At 41.2% G+C, this 25926-nt stretch overlaps 1 protein-coding gene across 2 annotated transcripts in view; it reads left to right on the forward strand.

Annotated features, from left to right (window-relative positions):
- The window catches only part of LOC126251716 (aminopeptidase N-like), a 291935-nt gene that overhangs the window by 222642 nt on the left and 43367 nt on the right, over positions 1–25926 (forward strand). For both annotated transcript variants that reach the window (XM_049952311.1, XM_049952310.1), the window contains exon 12: positions 2816–3078. In XM_049952311.1, the coding sequence (XP_049808268.1) occupies positions 2816–3078 (263 nt within the window). The remainder of the gene's footprint in view (positions 1–2815; positions 3079–25926) is intronic.

Raw genomic sequence — 25926 nt, forward strand, 5'->3', positions numbered from 1 at the left:
TGCCCCGTGCAACTAGCCGTCACGATTTCCCACCAATTCTTTTCCTTTTCTGCTCCTTCCTGCATTTCATGTTTACGATCTGCAGTTTATCGAGTGACATCTCTAACAGCTGTGGACAAGTTTCTTGGAATACAACTGTGCAATTCCCCACTGAACCAAGAAATTTCACATTTAGCCTGAGAGAATATAATATAGTATTCATACTGAACCTTCTACTGCAGTCCAAACACACTTTTCTTATAAAACTTTGTATTCATTGTAATACAGTCGCATAACCCCTCAGCTTGCGTGCTCTTTTTCATTGTCGGAACTCGTCATCGGTGCTTAACTTTATTTCAGAATCGAATATTCGGCCACCGTCTGAGATCCCTATTTCTTACGAACTTAACGAAACGGATATTTTGTAACACCCGGCTGCAGTGTCAAGCCCTTTGAATGTAAGAATATCTTTAATTATGTACGGTATACTATGAGCTCGATAGTTCGTTCAAACTTGAGTCCTATTCTTATATGACTAGAATTTTGTTCAAACTATTCTGTCAGAAGCGATTGTGAGCAAGTATATTAATTATTGCTAAAACGTATAAGTAATTAACAACACCAGGAATTAAATTTACAAAAATCTCTTCACTGCCTTAATACACATTTACATCTCCTCACAAATAGTTCAAATGGCTCTGAGCACTATGGGACTTAACTTCTGAGGTCATCAGTCCCCTAGAACTCAGAACTACTTAAACTTAACCAACCTAAGGACATCACACACATCCATGCCCGAGGCAGGATTCGAACCTGCGACCGTAGCGGTCGCGCGGTTCCAGACTGAAGCGCCTAGAACCCCTCGGCCACTCCGGCTGGCCATCTCCTCACAAAATCTCTTGTAGCTCTTCTGAGGAAGTTTTGGTGTATTTTATAGCTGTGTGGGCAGCTACTCCGTGATTGCTTTCTTCCTGTAGTTGCGCGTTTCATTTATTCCAAACGGAAAGCATCTAATATGATCCAGTGAAGGTGCTGCTAATTTCTATCGTTCAGGCAAAGTTATATTAGAATATCTGTAGTCAGAATGTCTTGAGTCTCTTAGCCAAAGAACCTCTTCCAATAATAGGGTCAACTTACTTTACACGATATCTTCATTCATGAGTCATGTAAGAGTAACTGGCCGCTAACCATTTGTCGATCTTACCGTACCACCTTGCACGAAAGCAGTACTTAGCTGTTTTCCAGTAAAAAAATTAAAAATTGTTTTCAAAAATGAAAAGGTCATTCCATTCCTTTTACGTCTATTTCTTAAATCATTTTATTTCTTATTTTTAACGACGTAGAAACCATTTCCTTAAGCCCGTAAGTTTTGAACTTCATAAGAATTCTGCTTCTTTTGTATATACAATGGTCATTTCAAAAATCCAGCACACGGCCCCTGCTTGACCGTTTCCATAGCGTAATCAAGTTGAAATTCATGTAAGATGTGAGAAAGACTTTAAGCTTGATGGTCGTATATGTGTTTGCTGGTTAGAGTGCTGTATCGTGAATAATTTAGTTTTAATATGGAAGCCTGACGCATCGCACAACCCAAATCACTAAGGACAGAAACTTGAAACATGAAGATGGTGTCGATCTTATACTGTAGGCGTAGTTTAGAAGGGATTTTTCGAAATTCCACTCCTAATAGCTTGAACTAGCAGATGAGATGTTTTTTTTTTTTGAAAAATGTCGCTATTGAGGCATTTTTTAAGCTAGACTTACGAAAATTGGTATTTGGTTTCTCGATCAGAAATAAGGAAACCCTTGTTTCAGTATTTTTGGGAATTTAACACCCATGGAGGTGAAATAGTGGATGAAAGTTTTTTCAAAATAAAGAATTGCTAAAGAACTACTAAAGTATTTTTAAAGCTACATCTATGAAAATTGGTATTACACTACTCGGTTAGAAATAAAAAAATACGTGTTTCATTGTTTTTGGAAATTCAGCTCGATATGGGAGTGAAATAGGTGATCAAAAATTTTATGAAATTATGTCATCATAAAAACATATTTAAAACAATATTTATGAAAATTTGAATTTGGATCCTCTGTTAGAATTAAAAAGTACGTGTTTGATTGTTTTTGTAAATTCAGCCTCTTAGTGTGTGAAACAGAGGGTGAAAATTTTTAATAAAATGTTTCTTTATATTCAAAAAAAAATTTAAGCTAAATCTATGAAAACAGGTATTTCACTTCTCGCTTGGATATAAATAAATATGTCTTACACGATGAAAGTTTCTATTGAAATTTAGTGACAAGAAAGCAAAAGGCATGATTAACAAAAACGTAACACTCTTGCTACCAGAATCGCTTTTTGGTCATTGTGGACACAGTCCGAGCTTGTGCTCCGTCGCCAATGATCTCGATGTCGGCGGGTACATCACACACATCCATGCCCGAGGCAGCATTCGAACCTGCGACCGTAGCGGTCGCGCGTTTCCAGACTGTTGCGCCTAGAACCGCTCGGCCACCCCGGCCGGCATCGTTAAAGGAGATTTGAAAACTGCAAGAAAACAGCAATTTTTTGGAAGAGAATTATACTGTTGAGAATATTCTGAATCTCAACCTATTTTCGTCAATATTCGGGCAAAGACATGTTGTTATTTCCCATTATTATTAATTGCATAAGATTGTGTTTTGAAAGCTTTTGATTAAACTAATTGCCTGTTTAACTTGTTACTGATTCAAAGGATTCCCAACATTTTGAACTTGTTTTGTCTGTGCAGCATTTTTGTGTCTCCAGCAACATTGCAATGTTTTATATTTATGGTTTTCACTGTCAATGTCTGCACAGGGTTTTACAGGGTGCAGTACGACGACGAAAACTGGGAGCTGCTGAGGGAACAACTTCTTACCGACCACGAGGCAATCCCAGCAGTCAACCGCGCACAACTCATGGACGACGCGCTTTCTCTGGTGCTGAACGACCAGATGTCGGTGGAGACTTTTCTCAACCTGACGTCCTATCTGGAGCGCGAGTACGACTACATAGCCTGGCTCGAAGGCGACTACGTCTTTACGTTCTTGTATTCTATGATGGACACAAATGACTTCTACGTAAGTAGAATTTCTCGTAAGGGAAAAAATTCCCACGTTCCCGTGTCAAGTCGGACCATGGTCAATAGGCGAGGATTCAATGGTTCAGGAATTTTTCTCGTTTCTAGAGGCTTCTCATTTATCCGATTTCTCACTTAGAGGGATTCATAAATGGCTTGAAGAAGTACCTCCCCTGACTAACAGAGGTTTTCCCTAATCCAGATTTACCTGTTACATATCTACGGAAGATTTTTAAAATCATGGGAAACAGTATAAGGAATGCGTGTGAAATTAAAATACTGTATGAGTAGTAACTTATAACGTTAAAACTAAAAAACCTCTCAGTTAGCATATTTCTTACTTTTCCATATTTTTTCAAACTTATACCATATATGATCAAACACTGATTAGCCAGTATCTGTGGATTGGACGCGGAGGAAATGTGTCATGGACGGCTCGTTCGCCAGACTTGACGCCTCTGGATATTTTTCTTGTGGGGATTCGTAAAAGGCATCGTTTATAATGACGTTCCAACTACACCTGAAGATATGCGAGAGAGAATTGTCAGAGTATGTGCTTCGGTAAGTGCCGATGTGATAAGGAATACCACTCACTGATGATAAGAAGATTGCAGCACTGCATTAATACCAATGGTCATCACTTCGAACACCTTCTGTAAAAGGACGTTCATGTCGCCTTTGTGACCTTCGTTGACATTCAAAGACCTTACTGTTCCACATCATTGGATTCGTCTCTATAACCGCAATCAGAAAATAAGTACCGAACTATAGCATCCCATTTAAAAAAACAAAGTTGACATTCGTATCTCTGAAGCGACCCTACCTAGCAACAAAAAACCAACGTCATATTATGGCCCCTGTTGCCCCATGCAACTTTTGTCCCACAAACTTTAGGAGTTATTCTTGGTGGCAATAGTTAGTGACTCTCATTGTATGTTAAGTTAACAAACTATCTTAAATTATCATAAATAAAGCTGGAACAGTTCAGACTATGGATAATATGTGGTATATAGTTAAAGTTCTTATCATCATATAAACACAAAACTTTGTAGTTTCTGCTTACTTTATTGCTCGTTTCCCATTATGTACTGTCATAAGCCAAGACACTTTCTGTCTTACATAGGACTATTTACACTGCATTTTATGTAACGTAAGTAAATTTCTGTTTGCATGAAAGCGTTAACTAATTTTGATGAAATTTTTACTTATTTATTTATTTTTCATTTATTTATGCAGCAATTTTACCTTGAAACATATGTATCTTAAAGTCCTCTCTTCCGAACAAAAATGCACACATTTTGTGTTCTCTGTACTACTAATGTTACTTTAACTGTTATTAAGGACACTGCTAATAATAGCAAAATTAATGGCAATTACAGCAACACAGTACTGTTAACAAAGTCATCTCCTAGCTTAGATTAGATGTACTTTTCATTCCAAATAATCAGTAGTGTGGAGATCATCCAGGATCTAGAACATCTCAGACAAAAAGAATGCACAATAAATATTTAGAATGAGAAACAGATACGCTAATGTACCTTCCACAGATCCCAAATTAAATTACCGTCATGGATGTGGAACGTGTCGGAAAAATTTTAAACAGATTTTCATTCGAAAGATAATAAATACTAAATGGAAAAATAATTTTATACCAGTTATTTACATTGCTCACATTACTGCACTGAATTTGCACAGAAGTCAAATTGCACTTTGTTGTTGTTGTGGTCATCAGTCTGAAGACTCGTTTATGCAGCTCTCCATGCTAATCTATCCTGAAACTTTTCTGAATTTGCTTATTGTATTCATCTTTCGGTCTCCCTGTGCGATTTTTACCCCCCACATTTCTCTCCAGTATTAAATTTGTGATCCGCTGATGTATCAGAATGTGTCCTATCTTCCAATCCCTTCTTCTACTCAGGTTGTGCCACAAATTTGTTTCCTCTTCAGTTCTATTCAGTATCTCTTCATTAGTTATGTAGCGTTCCCATTTATTCTTCAGCAGTCTTCTGTAGCATCACATTTCAAAAGTTTTTTTTATTATCTTGTCTAAACTGTTTATCGTCTACGTTTGAATTTCATACCTAGCTACACTCCATACTGATAAATAACTGGTTAAACAGACAGCTTAAGATGTTACTAAACTCATAAGCCCAGTCTCTAATTTACTTTGCTGATATTCATCATAACGACAATAATTTTTTGATCTTACAGATATTTTGTGGTCATTACTTCTATTTGGGTAGTGAGGGTCATATTCATGTTAGAAGTTACGTTTAATGACTGGTCTGTGGTACACCAAGGTGGCATCTACTAAATCTGACAACCCTTTCTTTTCAGTAACAACTGTAAGATGTTTGTTGAAAAGTTTTGCAACACTGCACACATCTGTTACCAATATATCATTTACTCTTAATGCTATCTGCCTCTCTTCATGTCTGGTTCTACCACTTTTCTACTTCGCTATACCCCATACTGTCTTTATTTTGTTTCTGATGTGATTATCTTTTCCTTGTAATGTATCTACCTTGGTTTCTATACTACTAATGTTTTGCAGTATGTCTTACAATGTGCTATAACATCAACATCAGAGTTGTTCTACTACATCTGCAAATCACATTTAAGTGCCTGGCAGAGGGTTCATCGAACCACCTTCACAATTCTTTATTATTCCAATCTCATATAGCGCGCGGAAAGAACGAACACCTGTATCTTTCCGTACGAGCTCTGATTTCACTTATTTTATTATGGTGATCGTTTTTCCCTATGTAGGTCGGCGCCAACAAAATATTTTCGCATTTGGAGGCGAAATCTGGTGACTGGAATTTCGTGAGAAGATTCCTCCCCAACGGAAAACGCCTTTGTTTTAATGATGTCCATCCCAAATAATGTATCATTTTAGTGACACTCCATCCCCTATTTCGCGATAATACAAAACGTGCTGTTCTTCTTTGAACTTTTTCGATGTACTCCGTCAATCCTATCTGGTAAGGATCCCACACCGCGCAGCAGTATTCTAAAAGAGGACGGACAAGCGTAGTGAAGGCAGTCTCCTTAGTAGATTTGTTACAGTTTCTAAATGTCCTGCCAATAAAACGAAGTCTTTGGTTAACCTTCCCCACAACATTCTCTATGTGTTCCTTCCAATTAGAGTCGTTATTAATTGTAATTCCTTGGTATTTAGTTGAATTTACGGCCTTTAGATTTGACTGATTTATCGTGTAACCGAAGTTTAACGGATTACTTTTAGCACTCATGCGTATGTGCTCACTTTTTCGTTATTTAGGGTTAACTGCCAATTTTCGCATCATACAGATATCTTTTCTAAATCGTCTTGCAGTTTGTTTTGATCTTCTGAAAACTTTATAATAGATAAACGACAGCGTCATCTGCAAACAACCCAAGACGGCTGCTCAGATTGTCCCCCAAAGCGTTTATATTACTACGAACTGTGACCTCTCTGATAGGAAATCACGAATCTAGTTACATAACTGAGACGATATTCCATAAGCACGCGATATCACTGCAGGCCGACAGGGACAGTCTCCAACAAGATTTGGACCATTTGAATTCCGTGTTTCGGAGGAACGGTTACAAGGAAGGGCAAATTCGGAAGGCTCTACATCCCACACCTGCAGCACCGGCGGAAACTGAGGATGAACCTCAGGAGTAGGCTGCCTTGGCTATTATTCCGTTTTGTGGGGCCTTATCCGGAAAAATTGGACGCATTTTACGTAAACACCAAGTGAAAACCATCTTCCGTCCTCCACGCAAAACCAAGAGCCTTCGTGGCATTGTCAACGACAACCTTGGTCTACGTAAATCAGGGGTTTATCAGATACCTTGCCAATGTGGTAGTGTAAACATAGCGCAGACCATTCGTGCCATTGAGGACCGATGCCGAGAACGTCAACGGCACACTAGACTGCAACAGCCCAGTAAGTCGGCAATCGCTGAGCATTGCCTGTCGGAACTCCACAGCATGGATTATGACCAAACCAAAGTCCTGACACAGACTTCCAAATACTGGGACTGTGCCATCAAAGGAGCCATGGAGTTCAGAGTAAGGGAGCCACAACTAAATCGTGACAGCGGTTACATCTTTAGCAAGACGTGGGAACCCGCGATCACCCGAATTAAGAAGAAAAAGGATATTTCGCAGAGTGTACCGACTTCGGGGGAGGAGGGAAGAATAACGAGAGCGGTGCCGGCAGGCCCTCCTGAACGAGAAGACCTAGGACGCGGCGCCCAGACGGCGGGAGAACGGACGCTGTACCTGGACCGCGCGCGGGGCGCGGACCGCACCGACTCATAGGAAGCGCCTGAGGGAGAAGGGGGATTGTCCTATACATACATGGCGCCGGCCCACCGCCGGTCAATACATCAGCGCACCTGACGATGGCAACGTGGTCGATTGCCGAAATATTGTTCAAATTCAAATGGCTCTGAGCACTATGGGACTTAACTACTGAGGTCATCAGTCCCCTAGAACTTAGAACTACTTAAACCTAACTAACCTAAGGACATCACACACATCCATGCCCGAGGCAGGATTCGAACCTGCGACCGTAGCGGTCACGCGGTTCCAAACTGACGCGCTTAGAACCGCACGGCCGCCGAAATATTGTGTCCTATGCACACTCATACCAGGCTGTTCACCCGAGATTTATTTCATCACGTCCCTGTTCTCCAATGACACCGTACTCGATCCCCCTACAGATATTCAATAAGTTTTCAACGTTTGCCCCTTTGAAATTATCATTATATTTACTTATGTGCATCATTCTTCTCATTTTATATATAAAAAAGGAATATATAGAAAGAAATATATATATATATATATATATATATATATATATATATATATATATCTTTTTCCTTGAGTCATCAGTCTTCTTACTGGTTTGATGCGGCCCCCACGAATTCGTCTTCCGTGCCAACCATTACATCTCAGAGAAGCACTAGCAAACTACATCCTCAATTAATTATTTGTTGTGTGTATTCCAGTATCTGTCTTCCCCTAAGCTTTTACGAACCCCTACAGCTCCCGCTACTACCATGGAAGTTATTCCCTGATTTCTTAATATATGTCCTGACATCTTGTCCGACCTTTTCCTTGTTACTTTTTATAATGTGTTCCTTTCTTCGCCGATTCTACGGAGACCATTCTCATTCCATATCTTATCGGTCCATCTAATTTCAACATTATTCTGTAGCACAACACCTAAAATAATTAGATTCTTTGCTGTTCTAGTTTTGCCGCAGTCTATGATTCACTGCCACACAATGGTGTGATCTAGATGTACAGTCGTGGACAAAACGAGCGAGACCCCTCGCCTTTTCGTTATGCTGATCCGCACGGCTTTAAAGTCTGCTACACAGCATAACAGGCAAGGCGACGAAGTGCTACCAACATACTATGCACAGGCGTGAAATTGACAAACTATCTGAACTTTTTTAGGCTGTTTTCAATAATTTGTAATACTATATTAATACTGATTAGTGTGTTAAATACAACACGTAAATATAAAACAGAACTGAAAGAAGAAACGCTAATTGGTATGAACTGTACCAATAAAAATGAATTTCAACTTATCGAGATAACATAACTGTTTTAGTAAGACAAAGAACCCCGGATCGTTACGAATTAGCAAAATATTATCCGCTTTCGGCCGCGAAACGGTCTGTGTCAACGTTCAGACCAGTCATACTGGATTACCGTTGCTGGCCTACCATGAAAGTGTGCAAATTTAGCAATGCGTGAAGATTCATAACGAAATTCAGTTAAAAATCATTCAGTGCCACACTTAAGTCAATTCCATTATTGACAGAAGCGGAAGAAGTAGGCAGTAACATGTATGAAATTCTACAAGAGTGTCATATTGACATGCACAGAGCGCCAGTACAGAATAAAGGTAGCGATAAAAAGTATTGGGGGCGCGAGAATTTCTTAAAATTGCTTTACTGATATTCTACCTGCCTCCATCGAGATTAGAACCGAAAACAAACCAGACCTTCCTTTCACTACGCTAGCAGACAACCCAGGCAGCCCTCTATTACTACCCCAGACATGAATAAGCCGGCAATTTCACAATGAAAATGGCAAAATGATCTGCAGTTTCTCTTGCATAGAGCTTTCTGGACTCAAAAACATGAATTTTCTTCCTTTATGTCACCGCTTATATGCAACCATTCGGGATGTTTATCGAAATAGCAAAATACTGTTATTAGAGAGTAAATTTAGTAGGATATTTCTGCACCACCCCAGGAAATAAACGGCTACACAGCTGCCAAACGTATTCTACACTGTTTCGAATTCTCCACTAGACTCGCCACAGCCGGAAAACGTTCATTAGCCTAAGTGTTTCTTAAGCTAGCTAGCAATGGGAATGTTCGCACTTCTAAAACGCGGTAGCATTAATACTGGGATGTGAATTACCACGTGTATAGGCAAATGGATTCTGTTTGTATTCCTGTAAACGTTATTTGGATCGAAAGCGTAGCTACGATTAATATGCTGATGTATCGACTACAACAAGCACATTTCGAATAAAGATTAGGGGGTGTTATTTATGCGGCCCTCATCTTCAGTAGCTGTCGTAGCTGTTTTCGTTGATAGGATTTCGTCACCTAAACCGGTAAAAACGGAACCCTACAAGTCTCACTTTCTTGACCGTCTATCGGTCTACCCAACCTTTAAAACCCGTTTACCTCCAGAAAGGGTAGACATAATAAGCGGAAATGTATCGCACTTCTTGCGGTAACCGGTCCCTTGGTGGTGTAAAAAAGTGAGCTTCTATGTCAACGCAATCTAAAGATACGGCCGTTTATGAGAAGAAAATTTACGTGAAAGGTCAAAAAATGACTTCAAGAACTATGCGACCAAACTGCTTACGTCATCAGCCCCTAGACCTAGAACTACTTAAACCAACCTAACGTAACACACATCCATGCCCGGGGAAGGATTCGAACTGACGGCGCAAGCAGCCGTGCGATCCGCGATATGACGCCGTTGAAAGCACGGCTAACCCGCGTCGGAAAGCTGTTAATATCATCTGATGTTGCTAACAAGTTATTTACTTCTGGTGAATGATTTTCTGCGCAGTTCATTTAAAATAGAATAACTAAAATATAATTGATGTTACGGAAGACGAAGGACGCCTAATTCATTTCCCTCTCTTTACTTATGATGTTACATTCGCAATCTGAGCATACGTATTATCCATAACCGCACTTTAGCGCAACACAGATACGTGAATGAAACACATTGGCGTGCAGTTTTAGACATAAAAACTGACCGCCGGCCGCCAGCTACAGAGACTAAGTCAGAGTCTATTCTCTTAACGTAGCCAATAAAACTGACCGGCCATCTGCACAATCTGGCAACACTGTAAGATGCGGAAGCGTTACGAGGAAGTGTTGTCTACTTCCGAGATGTTCTCGGATTGTGTGAGCCCGTGGTCTAGTGCTAGCCGGCACGGTAGTTCAACGTGTTCGGTCAGAGAGCCGGTTGGCCTCTGTAATAAAAAAACTGAGTGGAAGGATCAACCACCGAACTTGAACAGGATGTCCTGCGACGTCCGCAACGACCAAACACAACGATCAATAATGAACAATAAGAAAAAAAAAAGAAAAGAAAAAATGGTAATCGTCATGCATTCTAAGCTTATGGTCGCCTGTTCGTGTCCAACTATTTTTTTTTTTTACCACATTTCGGTCTAAAGTTGTGATTCTGATCGAAGATAATTCGCTTAACATTCTACCCACCAGCAACGACAAGTATTCCAGAAACAATTCCGCAGGACAGCTCATGGCTGCGCCGCGATCATAACAGCTTACGCTGGAGCGTTTCCTCGCGCTGCAGCGGCTACCGGCCACCGGCCAGACGCCACCCGCCGCCTGAAATCCGGCGCCGCCCATGTGAACGCGCGCGTCGTTGTCAGTGTATGTATCAACTGTCATTTTCGAATTTGAAGTTCTAGTTATCATCTTGCAGTTAAGCACTGGATTTTGCATACTTGAAAATCATGAACTACAGTTAAGCATTGTAAAATTGAGTCGCAAGTGGAAAAAGGTGTAACATCTGCAACACAACGTTTACTTTTGGTATAACAGAGGGGTGAATGCAGAGGAGGCAGCTAGAAAGATTTGAACTGTGTTTGCAGCGAGTGCTTTTGGTAAAAATACGCCAGAAAAAGATATTCGTGTTTCAACAAAGATCGTTCTGGCATGAATGATTTTCCACATTAAGGAAGTCTCGACTACTGATATATGTGATAGATTACCATTTAACCATCATGCGACATTTGCATTCAACAGGCAAAGGTCAGAAGTCTGGTGTAGGAGTACTGCATGCTCTAATTCGAAACAACAAAAATCAACGGAGTGACTATTATTGAACGTCATCAGGTCACTCATCGAGCATTCCTTTTGGTCGGAGTGTAAGAAAATCGAGCAACAAAACTACATCACCTGTGCTACTGCTTGATAACTCACTCTGTTGATTTGAGAAACAAAACTATCCAGGAGATTGATAGGAAAGTCGTCTCTCAGGCACTTGTATTGATAGGGAAGTACTCTCTCAAGCACTTGTCCCTCTCGTCATATATTTGTAAAATTTTACCTTTCCCGCTCTTGATCGATCAACCGTCAAGGCAATTCATTTCTAGACGGAAATACTCTTAAAACTACTCTGGTTTAATGGCATCGTTAGAACCAGTAGGTTTCTACAGGCGTAGAATTTGTAAACAACTTTAGCATTGTCAGATCGTTTTAGATATCGTGAAAGAAAATTCTGCTGCTGATTAATTTCTCTTTGATAATTACTGTTGCGATTAGTAAACTAATGGAAAATGCAATTAAATATTCACTGTACTAATACAAATTAAATTCAGCTTACTACAGAAACATCACGACGGCAGTCTATCGTAATAAAGCATTTAGTGTCTGTGAGGCGATTGAGCCTATTTTAACACGAATTAGTAGGATATTACCGACTTTTGACTTCGAAAAGTTCTGTATTTATTTCATTTCCTGTACCATTCGTAAGTATTTTGAAAATGTGACATTTCATAGATAAAATTATGTATTCACAACAACAAAAAATATGTCGGCAGAAAACAAAAGTGGCATTATGAATTTGGCAGTACCGTAAGGTTTTCGCTGTGACACTAATAGTTACTGAAAGTAGCAAGGCGAATTTTGCTCGAGCGTTGTCTTACGATTCCCTTATTGAGTTTTTATCAGCCTGCTTGTAGCTGTGCTACAAAAGAATTAAAAATCTGGCTTTCAGCGAGTCGCGAAAGGCGAAAGAAAGCAGCTTGCACCTGTTAGCTAAGCATGTTACCTGGGAACTGGTTTTTTCCTAAAGTGGGAAAACATCCTTTTGTGGTTGAATTGTTGGCAAATGTCAGTCAGACGTGTGCCGTTGGTCTAAGCGTTTCGGTGTGTTGAATTAGTGCCAAAGATTTTTCTACAGGTTTTTTCTGTCCCAAATAGAGAGTTGAAGTCTCCCACTAGTATTTTCACGTCATCCTGGTGAATTTTGCTCATAGTATTTTCGAGTGTGTTCCAGAATTTGACATTTTCGGAGCTTTTCTTATTTTCGTTGTTGGTGGGGACACGTGCATTGATGAGCGTATATTTTTTATATTTTTTACTGTGGCTCTGAATGAGCATAGTCATAAGTCGCTTGTTGATGGGCCGGCCTCGGTGGCCGAGCGGTTCTAGGCGCTTCAGTTCGGAACCGCGTGACTGCTACGGTCGATGGTTCGAATCCAGCCTCGGGCATGGATGTGTGTGATGTCCTTAGGTTAAGTTAGGTTTAAGTAGTTCTAAGTTCTAGGGGACTGAGGACCTCCGGTGTTAAGTCCCATAGTGCTCAGAGTCATTTGAACCTTTTCATTGTTGATGGGTGTGATTTCTTTGACAGAGTTGATGATAGATCTGTGTTCGAGAAATGCAATGCCGAAGATTGGTACGCCTTTCGCTACCTTTTGTTGTATTTTGCTTTTGAAGACGCAATGGTTTCCCTAATGCAAGGTTTCATTGTCAGTTAGTCGTGGTTCTTGAAGAGCAAGGATGAGAATTTTTTGTCGATGGATTTCTTTTGTGAGATGATTTAGTTTTCGTGTTTGGATCAATGTATCGATGTTTACTTTTAAATGCATGTTTCTTCCTTGTAGGGAAATTTACCAGAGATCTTCGATATTCTCTGCCGTGCTAACCTGGACTCCCCAGAATCCGAAAATCCAACTGCCGCCTGTCAACAGCCGGGTTGTTTACCACCTGGGGTAAAGTTGACTTTGCTTGCATAGTTCATGTTTGCTTGTGTTTCATTGGTTTGGCTTGGGTGATACCAGGACCGGACAGGACCAGAGGGTGTTGAAGCCTTTGAAAGCAAATATTTTCAGCCAAGCTCATTGAGCTAAGAGACGGTGACCAGAGTAGCGGTGATTTTCACTCAGACGTGTCTGGATTTTGGGTTCAACGGATTTGGTAGCCGTTCAGGATTGTGTTAGTATTTGGTTCACCCCTAGTATTTGATTTCCTCGGTACCACCCATATGGGGGAGGGTTTCCCCTATCCGCCACACGCGATTATTATTATTATTATTATTGTCATTATGTCATCAGCAAATCCGATATGGTGTATCTTCCCACCACTGAAATAGCTGTGTATTGTTCGATTCAGTATTTCCATCACATAAATGTGGGTTATAATTACGTTACATTGCTGCTAGAAGACATATTTCTCACTTTTTCTTAGACAGTTGCTACCTGTTACTCCATATAGGAATTTATGTGCGCAGCATTGTTGCAATACAGACGTTCAAATTATCCGATTTCTGTAATTTCGTTTCGATACCAGATAGTTCTAATCGGATTCAGCTAGGCAGTCTTAATGTGGATATCTGACTACGACTCTCATCATGTGATGGACTGGGCAAATCACATTCTTAATCGGACTGTTGAATATAGATCACTTATCTAAGACAGGGCCTTAAACACTGTGAAACATAATAATCCAATGTGCTTATTACAAATACGTTATTTAAATATAAATACATGGACTAACGAGATAATAGTTTATTTACAGGAGCAGAGCCCCATCCATCATAGCAGAGCAGTGCGAGATTGGTTTCAGGCCCAAGAGAGGATAAAGCTGTTGCCGTTTGTTCCACGATCACCAAACATCAACCAGATAGAGAATATGTGGGCAGAGGTAACAAGGCCATTGCCACGTGGATCTACAAAAGCAAGCGACCTTTGGACAAATATAGAAAACATATGTTGGGAAGTAAACCATCACGCTACACTGTCGACGACTTAATGAAATCAATTCCCTAAGCCTTCGAGAAATCTTACGTAATGATCGTGGGTTGGTTACTAAAAGTATAAAAAAATGTTCAAATGTGTGTGAAGTCTTATGGGACTCAACTGCTAAGGTCATCAGTACCTAAGCTTACACACTACTTAACCTAAATTATCCTAAGGACAAACACACACACTCATGCCCGAGGGAGGACTCGAACCTCCGCCGGGATCAGCCACGCAGCCCATGACTGCAGCGCCCCAGAACGCTTTTTTTTTTTTTTTTCAATGTAATTTTGTTCGCTTTTGTTCGTTGTGTCTGCTCGGGGCGGACGTCGTAAGTCATCCGTTTTAAGTTCGTTGATGATCAATTAACTCAGTTTTTTTATTACAGAGGGCACGTAACCCTCTAACCGAACACGCTGAGCTACCGTGCCGGCAACCGCTCGGCTAATCCCGCGCGGCTACTTAAAGTATACTCATCCACAAAACCCATGTGGACAATTATCTGATTATCGGTCAAGATTTGCTTTGTCGCAGCTCTTTAGCATACATGTCCATTTACTTTCAGGCTCCTCCTTACAATTCTTGCAATGCAAGGTAATTGAAAAATCCCATCCACTCGACGCCAACTGAGGAACTGACTGGTGCATGTGTTGTTCAACACACAGTAGTTGTCAGCCTCACTAGAATCAATGACTGTGTGTGTGTGTGTGTGTGTGTGTGTGTGTGTTTTCGTGTTCATGCACAATCTGAATCAATACTATTAACATTAGAGAGACAACCAACAATAAATAATTCATCAAATATGACTGTAAAGTATTTTAATGCGATGGGAAGTTACTAACTGAATTTTCACCCAACCCACGTCCTGCATATTACGTTAAGTAAGATGTATTAACTCCATAGTATCGTTAGCAGAGACAGTGCGCTCTTGTTGTCGAGGCTCGCGACAAGCGCAGCGATCAGCAGTGCCCAATGCCGCCGCGATTTGTTTATGTTGGCTGAGCGTGGACACTGCAGCAGACGCTTCGCCATAAACAGAAAGAAATCACCTTGGCTCTGACCGCAGTGAGCGGATATCACTGCTTGCGTGTTCTTATAGTAACCAACGTGAGACTCTACTCACAGGTGCCATGGAGCAATTGCAACAGGTATCATGTCATTAGTCATCAGAATATTAACCAGTGATGAAATGTCCACTCTATTTGAATCCCAAGAAAATAGGAACCTTCTCACAAAGGAATGTGAGGTGATATCAAAATTTATCCGACATACAAAAATTAACTGCAGGGCTTTCATGTATGCAGTAGTAGCACACAAGGAAATATTATGTCTTGGAAGCGTATATTTCATTTCCTCTTCTCATATTAACGCCCTTGTTTTAGTATGAAGTGGGAAAATAAACACGAAAAACTTAAGTTCCTGAGAAGCATATAAGTCATTTCCTCTTCTCATATCATAACTTTTGTTTTAGTATGAGGTGTATATCCAGTAAGTACTGGGTTTAGACCCCATTTTACCCTACAGCAGCTTCTAGTGCTAATAAGATTGTCTTTCGCAGTGGAACACATTATTTATGTGAGGTGTTCATAATAATTTTCCATCCAGGGCTACCTCTAGATTCATTACAACCCAGCTATATGTATGTTCAATAAAAATTGGACACATGTTATATGTCATTGTTTCTGCAATTTGTCTATACTACCATCTCCTACAATAATTACTATTTCTCCTGAAACATCCTGTATAATTATTTGGCTTTCGACGGGTCATCTAAAGTTTTCAGTGCTAGACGCACGACATCGTCCGAACCCTGACGCACGACATCGTCCGAACCCTCGCGGGAATACAGTGTGGCCGCGAGCGACTGTAATAATGGCCGGGGAGGAGAGGGGGGGAGGGGGGTACCGCGCATGTGGTATATGGCAAAGATGGGAATTCGCGTCTGATGAGGAGCGTGTGTAGATATGTGCTGCAGAGAGGTTGGTTGCTGTGTCCCGACAGTGCCCACCGTCGGAGCTTCGAGTCCTCCCTCCGGCATTGTCCATATTTTAAGTTAGATTAAGTAGTGTGTAAGCTTACTTCGTCCCATACGTTCTCACCACAAATTTACAAAATTTTAAATCCAAAATACTGCATCTCGGTTCCTACAATAGTGCAATAAGTGCGCACTGGTTAGATGTAACTGAAGTGAGTCTCCATCTCGGATTGTGGTTAAGGGCGAACCCCAAGCGCATGGCCACGAACAACTGGGAGCGGAAACTTAATGTCATCGGAACCGTGTTGAAGGACCATGACATGCGATCGTTAGACTGACTGCAGAAAGTTCAGTTTATAAATACATACATACTTAGCAAAATTTATCATGTCACAGCAGTCTTACCGATACTGCAGGTCACTGCACATAAAATATTAGCTGTAGCCTCTTGGTATGTGTGGAAACAAAATATCTTCAAAGTACCCTTCCACACGGCGACTTTGCAGAGGCAAAACAGAGGACTTGGAATTAAAGACGTGCCTTTAAACTAATACATGCCACTAAGATAAGCATCACGAAACTTCTGTTCCTCTCGTTAGATCCTGGAGATAGGAACGCTCCTGTTAATGTAGCACGCCAGCCTAGATTACGTCCGAAAGTACTATGGCGATTGGAGCTGTATAAGACTTCGACCAGCACAAACCAACACTAGAACCGTCTATGATTATATTACCAGACATCGTCTACACAAACCAATTCCGGTGAATTAACCTACAAAAAACTGGAGGAATGTCTGGAAAAATATCAACAATAAAATTATACCAACTAGAGTCAGTGCCGTATGGTGCGACGTTGTAAACGAAACCATACCCACAGCGGAACGATTATGAAAAATCAAATTGAGACCATCTTCATACTGCGACAAATGTGGGATTGTAGAAACTGTAGCGCACACCTTCTTCTGTGAAAATAGAATCAGAATTTGGAACTGGACTAGGAAGAAATTAGCACTATCCACAGAACCGCAGAAAGTCATATACCGATAACTGAAGCTTTAAACCTGACTGGAAATGTTACCCATCCGCAAAGAATAACAGTTATTCGTGGCTTCTGGGACAGTTTTTGTTTTAGGTCGTAATAAACAAAACTTAGAACTTAGAAGAGTGCATGTTTTATATTGCAGAAGAACATTTTAAGCTGAAGAAGAATAACAAATATAAGGAATGGTTTAAAATTTTTTTATCTATTGCTTTATGTGGGCTACAAAGAGGTGGACAATTTTATTGATTAGAAGCAGAATACTATTCTTTCACTTTTTTTTATTCCTGGAATATTCTTTTACGTTGGTTCTTAAATCAGAACTGTTCTAATTTGGCAAACCCCCTCCGGCTCCGAAACTTCTTCCATTTGTTGAAAAATATATGGCTTCCTTCCAGACTTCATATGCATCCAGTGCATAATAACTTAAATTGTGAATATATTTCTGAATGAATGTTTGTTATTTATTTTTCCGTCACCCTGTTCACTGTTATAAGTTATGTTCCACAACGAACGCACGCCATTGGAGGCGACAATCTGTAATTTATTTTACCTTAATTACTACTTCAATTTTGTTCAACAATTTAAAGGAATATATGGGTGCAAACATGGAATACATGTGAATAATGCAGCTGCTCAGTGACAGGTATGGGGGAGGCATTGTGGCCAGGCCTCGGATTTTCGACCCCTGCCCTCGTTGCCTCCGCCTACCTGGTGCTGAAAGACTTCTCAAACTTTAAAAAAAAAATAATAGTGCAGTGGTCAGCACGTCTGTCTAGTAAGCAGCAGGTCTAGGTTCGAAGCTCAGTCGGTCACAAATTTTCATCTGCTGTCGTTGCTGTATTTCAACGCGCTGTGACAGTGTGGACGTCGGTCCTTCGATATTTAAGATGCAATTGTTTTTTGAGGCAATAGAGGTGATTTGCGAACATTAGTCTTGCCATCAAAATAACGGGACTCCAACGGAATCCAATCCTTAGTCATACCTTCGTACCCGAGCTAACCCATGCCATATACATGCGAATTAGATTGTAGTTCATATTTAGTCAAATAACGAATGGTCAGTATACAAGTATGCCGGCCAGTGTGGCCGAGCGGTTCTAGGCGCTACAGTCTGGAACCGCGCGAGAGCTACGGTCTCAGGTTCGACTCCAGTCTCGGACATGGATGTGTCTGATGCCCTTAGGTTAGTTAGGTTTAAGTAGTTCTAAGTTCTAGCGGACTGACCACCTCAGACGTTAAGTCCCATAGCGCTCAGAACCATTTGAACCATTTTTGAAGTATTCAAGTATTTACAAACAGAAGAAGCAGGATTGCAGCGAACTGATCACTTAACCAAGTGCAACATAGAGTACCTGTGTAATGAGTCATTCCAGCTGCATAGCTGAGGGTAATATTTTTTAAGCAATTCATTGCAGAATTAAAGTAATACCCGCACGATGATCTCTGTAGTCATACTGTATCATTAGCAGCCCGCGAATGTAGTACTATGTTCGTTAAATCGGATTACTCAAGCTGAGGCCAAATAAAGACAAGCGACGACGCCACAACACTATCTTTACTTAAGTAGGTAGTCAGCGCTAAATTATGTGCGCCACCATTAACGTTGCTGTAAGCAGTTTGACAGCATAACACCACCAAAACTACTGACAACCTAAACCATTATCATCAGGCAGTTGTAACTCGCAGTGATTACAAGTTTCTCGTGTTTGTCAAGAATAGCGAAAGCTCCTCTGAAGTTCAAAAAGAATGGTTCAAATGGCTCTGAGCACTATGGGACTTAACTGCTGAGGTCATCAGTCCCCTATAACTTAGAACTACTTAAACCTAACTAACCTACGGACATCAAAAAATGGTTCAAATGGCTCTGAGCGCTATGGGACTTAACATCTCAGGTCATCAGTCCCCTATAACTTAGAACTACTTAAACCTAACTAACCTAAGGACATCACATACATCCATGCCCGAGGCAGGATTCGATCCTGCGACCATAGCAGTCCCGTGGTTCCGGACTGAAGCGCCTAGAACCGCACGGCCACCGCGGCCGGCCCTACGGACATCACACACATCCATGCCCAAGGCAGGATTCGAACCTGCGACCGTAGCGGTCGCGCTGTTCCAGACTGTAGCGCCTAGAACCGCTCGACCACCCGGGCCGGCGCCTCTGAAGTTCCATTTCCACTACGCCTAGGACGGAGAGAATCCTAAATATCAGTAACAGGTCACTTAGCGAAGAGAAGAGTCCACGTATTGTCTCAAGTTCTTGCAGTTTGATGTTAATGCAGTTCCAGATGGTTTTGCACTAACGGGTTCTTTTGGTTATCGGAATACGCATATGGGAATTATAGAAGTGTAATTGCTAGAAGGTTCAACTACCTTAATAACACCTCATTCTGGATTGAATACGACTTTGACGTTTCCATCCAACTCCTGACGTCTTACTGAATGAAGTCTGCAGTGCACGCACAGTTGTGTTGCCTGCCGCAAGGATTCTGTGAAGTGTTGTGGCAGCTGGCGGTCATTGCTGAATACAGACATGTGCAAATATCCTCACTGCTCCAGGGGAACTCGTCTTTTTTGCATTTTTTCTATACCGTAATTAGCACAATAACATAAGGCTTGTTCTGCTGAAGAACTTGATGCCCACAAGTCCTTAAATAAGAATCTCCTAACGTGGTTCAAATGGTTCAAATGGCTCTGAGCACTATGCGACTTAACTTCTAAGGTCATCAGTCGACTAGAACTTAGAACTAATTAAACCTAACTAACCTAAGGACATCACACACATCCATGCCCGAGGCAGGATTCGAACCTGCGACCGCAGAGGTCGCGCGGTTCCAAACTGTAGCGCCTTTAACCGCTTGGCCACCACGGCCGGTTCTCCTAACGTGAGTAATGCATGAAAGGAAACAGACTTTTGGACAATACAATGGACAGCTCCCTGCTTTTTGCGTTTCCGATAGCGCCTACGATAAGAATCTGGTGTCATATTATGTTTCAGAACCCTAAACTGTTTATTTTTTTTACCTCATACTAAAACAAAAGTTATGATATGAGAAGAGGAAATGACTTATATGCTTCGCAGGAACTTAAGTTTTTCGTGTTTATTTTCCCACTTCATACTAAAACAAGGGCGTTAATATGAGAAGAGGAAATGAAATATACGCTTCCAAGACATAATATTTCCTTGTGTGCTACTACTGCATACATGAAAGCCCTGCAGTTAATTTTTGTATGTCGGATAAATTTTGATATCACCTCACATTCCTTTGTGAGAAGGTTCCTATTTTCTTGGGATTCAAATAGAGTGGACATTTCATCACTGGTTAATATTCTGATGACTAATGACATGATACCTGTTGCAATTGCTCCATGGCACCTGTGAGTAGAGTCTCACGTTGGTTACTATAAGAACACGCAGGCAGTGATATCCGCTCACTGCGGTCAGAGCCAAGGTGATTTCTTTCTGTTTATGGCGAAGCGTCTGCTGCAGTGTCCACGCTCAGCCAACATAAACAAATCGCGGCGGCATTGGGCACTGCTGATCGCTGCGCTTGTCGCGAGCCTCGACAACAAGAGCGCACTGTCTCTGCTAACGATACTATGGAGTTAATACATCTTACTTAACGTAATATGCAGGACGTGGGTTGGGTGAAAATTCAGTTAGTAACTTCCCATCGCATTAAAATACTTTACAGTCATATTTGATGAATTATTTATTGTTGGTTGTCTCTCTAATGTTAATAGTATTGATTCAGATTGTGCATGAACACGAAAACACACACACACACACACAGTCATTGATTCTAGTGAGGCTGACAACTACTGTGTGTTGAACAACACATGCACCAGTCAGTTCCTCAGTTGGCGTCGAGTGGATGGGATTTTTCAATTACCTTGCATTGCAAGAATTGTAAGGAGGAGCCTGAAAGTAAATGGACATGTATGCTAAAGAGCTGCGACAAAGCAAAGCTTGACCGATTATCAGATAATTGTCCACATGGGTTTTGTGGACGAGTATACTTTAAGTAGCCGCGCGGGATTAGCCGAGCGGTCTAGGGCGCTGCAGTCATGGGCTGTGTGGCTGATCCCGGCGGAGGTTCGAGTCCTCCCTCGGGCATGAGTTTCTGTGTTTGTCCTTAGGATAATTTAGGTTAAGTAGTGTGTAAGCTTAGGTACTATGCTCATTCAGAGCGCCAGTAAAAAATATACACTCGTCAATGCACGTGTCCCCACCAACATCGAAAATAAGAAAAACACCGATAATGTCGAAACATTCTGGTTCAAAATGGTTCAAATGGCTCTGAGCACTATGCGACTTAACTTCTGAGGTCATCAGTTGCCTAGAACTTAGAACTAATTAAACCTAACTAACCTAAGGACATCACACACATCCATGCCCGAGGCAGGATTCGAACCTGCGACCGTAGTGGTCGCTCGGTACCAGACTGTAGCGCTTAGAACCGCATGGGAAAAATTCTGGAACTGAGCAAAATTCACCAGGATGACGTGAAAATACTAATGGGAAACTTCAACTCTCTATTTGGGCAGAAAAAACCTGTAGAAAAATCTTTGGTACAAATTCAGCACACCGAAACGCTTAGACCAACGGCACACGTCTGACTGACATTTGCCAACAATTCAACCACAAAAGGATGTTTTCCCACTTTAGGAGAAAACCAGTTCATGCTTAGCTAACAGGTGCAAGCTGCTTTCGTTCGCCTTTCGAGACTCGCAGAAAGCCAGATTTTTAATTCTTTTGTAGCACAGCTACAAGCAGGCTGATAAAAACTCAATAAGGGAATCGTAAGACAACATTCGAGCAAAATTCGTCTTGCTACTTTCAGTAACTCTTAGTGTCAGAGCGAAAACCTTACGGTACTGCCAAATTCATAATGCCACTTTTGTTTTCTGCCGACATATTTTTTGTTGTTGTGAATAAATAATTTTATCTATGAAATGTCACATTTTCAAAATACTTACGAATGGTACAGGAAATGAAATAAATACAGAACTTTTCGAAGTCAAAAGTCGTTAATATCCTACTAATTCGTGTTAAAATAGGCTCAATCGTCTCACAGACACTTAATGCTTTATTACGATGGACTGCCGTCGTGATGTTTCTGTAGTAAGCTGAATTTAATTTGTATTAGTACAGTGAATATTTTAATTGCATTTTCCATTAGTTTACTAAACGCAACAGTAATTATCAAAGAGAAATTAATCAGCAGCAGAATTTTCTTTCACGATATCTAAAACGATCTGACAATGCTAAAGTTGTTTACAAATTCTACGCCTGTAGAAACCTACTGGTTCTAACGTTGTTATTAAACCAGAGTAGTTTTAAGAGTATTTTCGTCTAGAAATAAATTGCCTTGACGGTTAATCGATCAAGAGCGGGAAAGGTAAAATTTTACATATATATGACGAGAGGGACAAGTGCTTGAGAGAGGACTTCCCTATCAATACAAGTGCCTGAGAGACGACTTTCCTATCAATCTCCTGGATAGTTTTGTTTCTCAAATCAACAGAGTGAGTTATCAAGCAGTAGCACAGGTGATGTAGTTTTGTTGCTCGATTTTCTTACACTGCGAATGAAAGGTGTCTCAGTTGTTGGCAACAAATTCCAGCTGTGTTGCACACACCCTGGGGGCCGAATTCGTAGCCCAAAACACACTTTTGGAATTATCAGATGTAAAATATGTTCACGTTACTCTTTCCTCGAGTTTACGTCTTTTGGTGGGGCACAGCCTTTATTTCTTCTTAGGAAGTTAACAATAAAGGCAACAAAATACGTCACCAGTAACAGTACTGCATAGGAATGCTCGATGAGTGACCTGATGACGTTCAATAATAGTCACTCCATTGATTTTTGTTGTTTCGAATTAGAGCATGCAGTACTCCTACACTAGACTTCTGAACTTTGCCTGTTGAATGCAAATGTCGCATGATGGTTAAATGGTAATCTATCACATATATTAGTAGTCGAGACTTCCTTAATGTGGAAAATCATTCATGCCAGAACGATCTTTGTTGAAACACGAATATCTTTTTCTGGCGTATTTTTACCAAAAGCACTCGCTGCAAACACAGTTCAAATCTTTCTAGCTGCCTCCTCTGCATTCACCCCTCTGTTATACCAAAAGTAAACGTTGTGTTGCAGATGTTACACCTTTTTCCACTTGCGACTCAATTTTACAATGCTTAACTGTAGTTCATGATTTTCAAGTATGCAAAATCCAGTGCTTAACTGCAAGATGATAACTAGAACTTCAAATTCGAAAATGACAGTTGATACATACACTGACAACGACGCGCGCGTTCACATGGGCGGCGCCGGATTTCAGGCGGCGGGTGGCGTCTGGCCGGTGGCCGGTAGCCGCTGCAGCGCGAGGAAACGCTCCAGCGTAAGCTGTTATGATCGCGGCGCAGCCATGAGCTGTCCTGCGGAATTGTTCCTGGAATAATTGTCGTTGCTGGTGGGTAGAATGTTAAGCGCATTATCTTCGATCAGAATCACAACTGTAGACCGAAATGTGGTAAAAAAAAAAAAAAATAGTTGGACACGAACAGGCGACCATAAGCTTAGAATGCATGACGATTACCATTTTTTCTTTCTTTTTTTCTTATTGTTCATTATTGATCGTTGTGTTTGGTCGTTGCGGACGTCGCAGGACATCCTGTTCAAGTTCGGTGGTTGATCCTTCCACTCAGTTTTTTTATTACAGAGGCCAACCGGCTCTCTGACCGAACACGCTGAGCTACCGTGCCGGCTAGCACTAGACCACGGGCTCACACAATCCGAGAACATCTCGGAAGTAGACAACACTTCCTCGTAACTCTTCCGCATCTTACAGTGTTGCCAGATTGTGCAGATGGCCGGTCAGTTTTATTGGCTACGTTAAGTGAATAGACTCGGACTTAGTCTCTGTGGCAGGCGGCCGGCGGTCAGTTTTTATGTCTAAAACTGTACGCCAATGTGTTTCATTCACATATATGTGTGGCGCTAAAGTGTGGTTATGGATAATACGTATGCTCAGATTGCGAATGTAACATCATAAGTAAAGAGAGGGAAATGAATTAGGCGTCCTTCGTCTTCCGTAACATCAATTATATTTTAGTTATTCTATTTTAAATGAACTGCGCAGAAAATCATTCACCAGAAGTAAATAACTTGTTAGCAACATCAGATGATATTAACAGCTTGCCGGCGCGGGTTAGCTGTGCTTTCAACGGCGTCATATCGCGGATCGCACGGTGCTTGCGCCGGCGGTGTTTTTATGTCTAAGGCTGTACACTTGAGATATTTCGTTTCCCATGAAATGGTGGCAGACGATGCTGTGGCGTCTTCGAAGCGCGAGCTTCGTCAGTGCAAGATATCTCAGCACAGCTGAGCGAACGTTTTCTTCCTGCTGCTAGTCTAATGGACAATGGCAATACTGTAGAATACTTTTTGACAACTATGTGATCATCGATTTATGTTCGTGGGTGGTTCATAATTATGTTAGTAAAATCACTCGATATTTTTATGTCCTTTAAATTACATTTGCTTCATGATTCGTATTGAAGACGTAGGAAACGTATGTTATTTGGTCCAGGAAGCACGTTCCAACATAAATTCATGCTTACATTGACATTTATGTTGCGAATTAGTCGTCTTATTCATCACATGGATAACGAGGATGCTCCGTTTTGCTACAGTTGTTTCATAGCTAACAAGGGAACCTCCCCATCGCACCCTCCTCAGATTTAGTTATAAGTTGGCGCAGTGGATAGGCCTTGAAAAACTGAACACAGATCAATCGAGAAAACAGGGAGAAGTTGTGTGGAACTATGAAAAAAATAAGCAAAATATACAAACTGAGTAGTCCATGCGCAGGGATAGTGGGAGTTCGGGAGCGCCGTGGTCGCGTGGTTAGCGTGAGCAGCTACAGAGTGAAAGGTCCTCGGTTCAAGTCTTCCCTCGAGTGAGTCGTTTCATTTTTAATTTTCAGACAATCATCACCACACGTACTGTTTATCAACAAATGTAGGAAATAATCATACAAATGTTCGACAATCGTTAGATCCCTTAAGGAACTTTCCGATGCCTTACAGTTCGGAAAATATTCATTGACATTGTTACTGAAGTCGCGAGCTCTATTTGCTGGATTCATATTGCCCACGGAATGCATCTCACGTATTTAATGCACTCTCTTCCAAAGTAGCGAACAGTCAACTGCCAGCCAGAGAGCCTCGTTAGCAGGAATACTCTCTCTTCCGTGCGCTGTAGTCGACTGACGTCATGTGTTTCGATGTTTGTTTCGGTGTAGCGTCATCATACTACGGCGCAGTTACCTCGCATCGGACGGACAGATAATTGTCTGAAAAGAAAAAATTCAAATTAAGACTTGAACGAAGGACCTCTCGTTGCGCAGCTGCTCACGCTAACCACGGGATCACGGCGCTCCTGAGCTTCCTCTGTCCTTGTTGTTGCGTATCTTGCGCATGGACTACTCAGTTTGTATATTTTGCTTATTTT

This window comes from Schistocerca nitens, chromosome 4 (assembly GCF_023898315.1).
Source record: "Schistocerca nitens isolate TAMUIC-IGC-003100 chromosome 4, iqSchNite1.1, whole genome shotgun sequence".
Classification (NCBI taxonomy): domain Eukaryota; kingdom Metazoa; phylum Arthropoda; class Insecta; order Orthoptera; family Acrididae; genus Schistocerca; species Schistocerca nitens.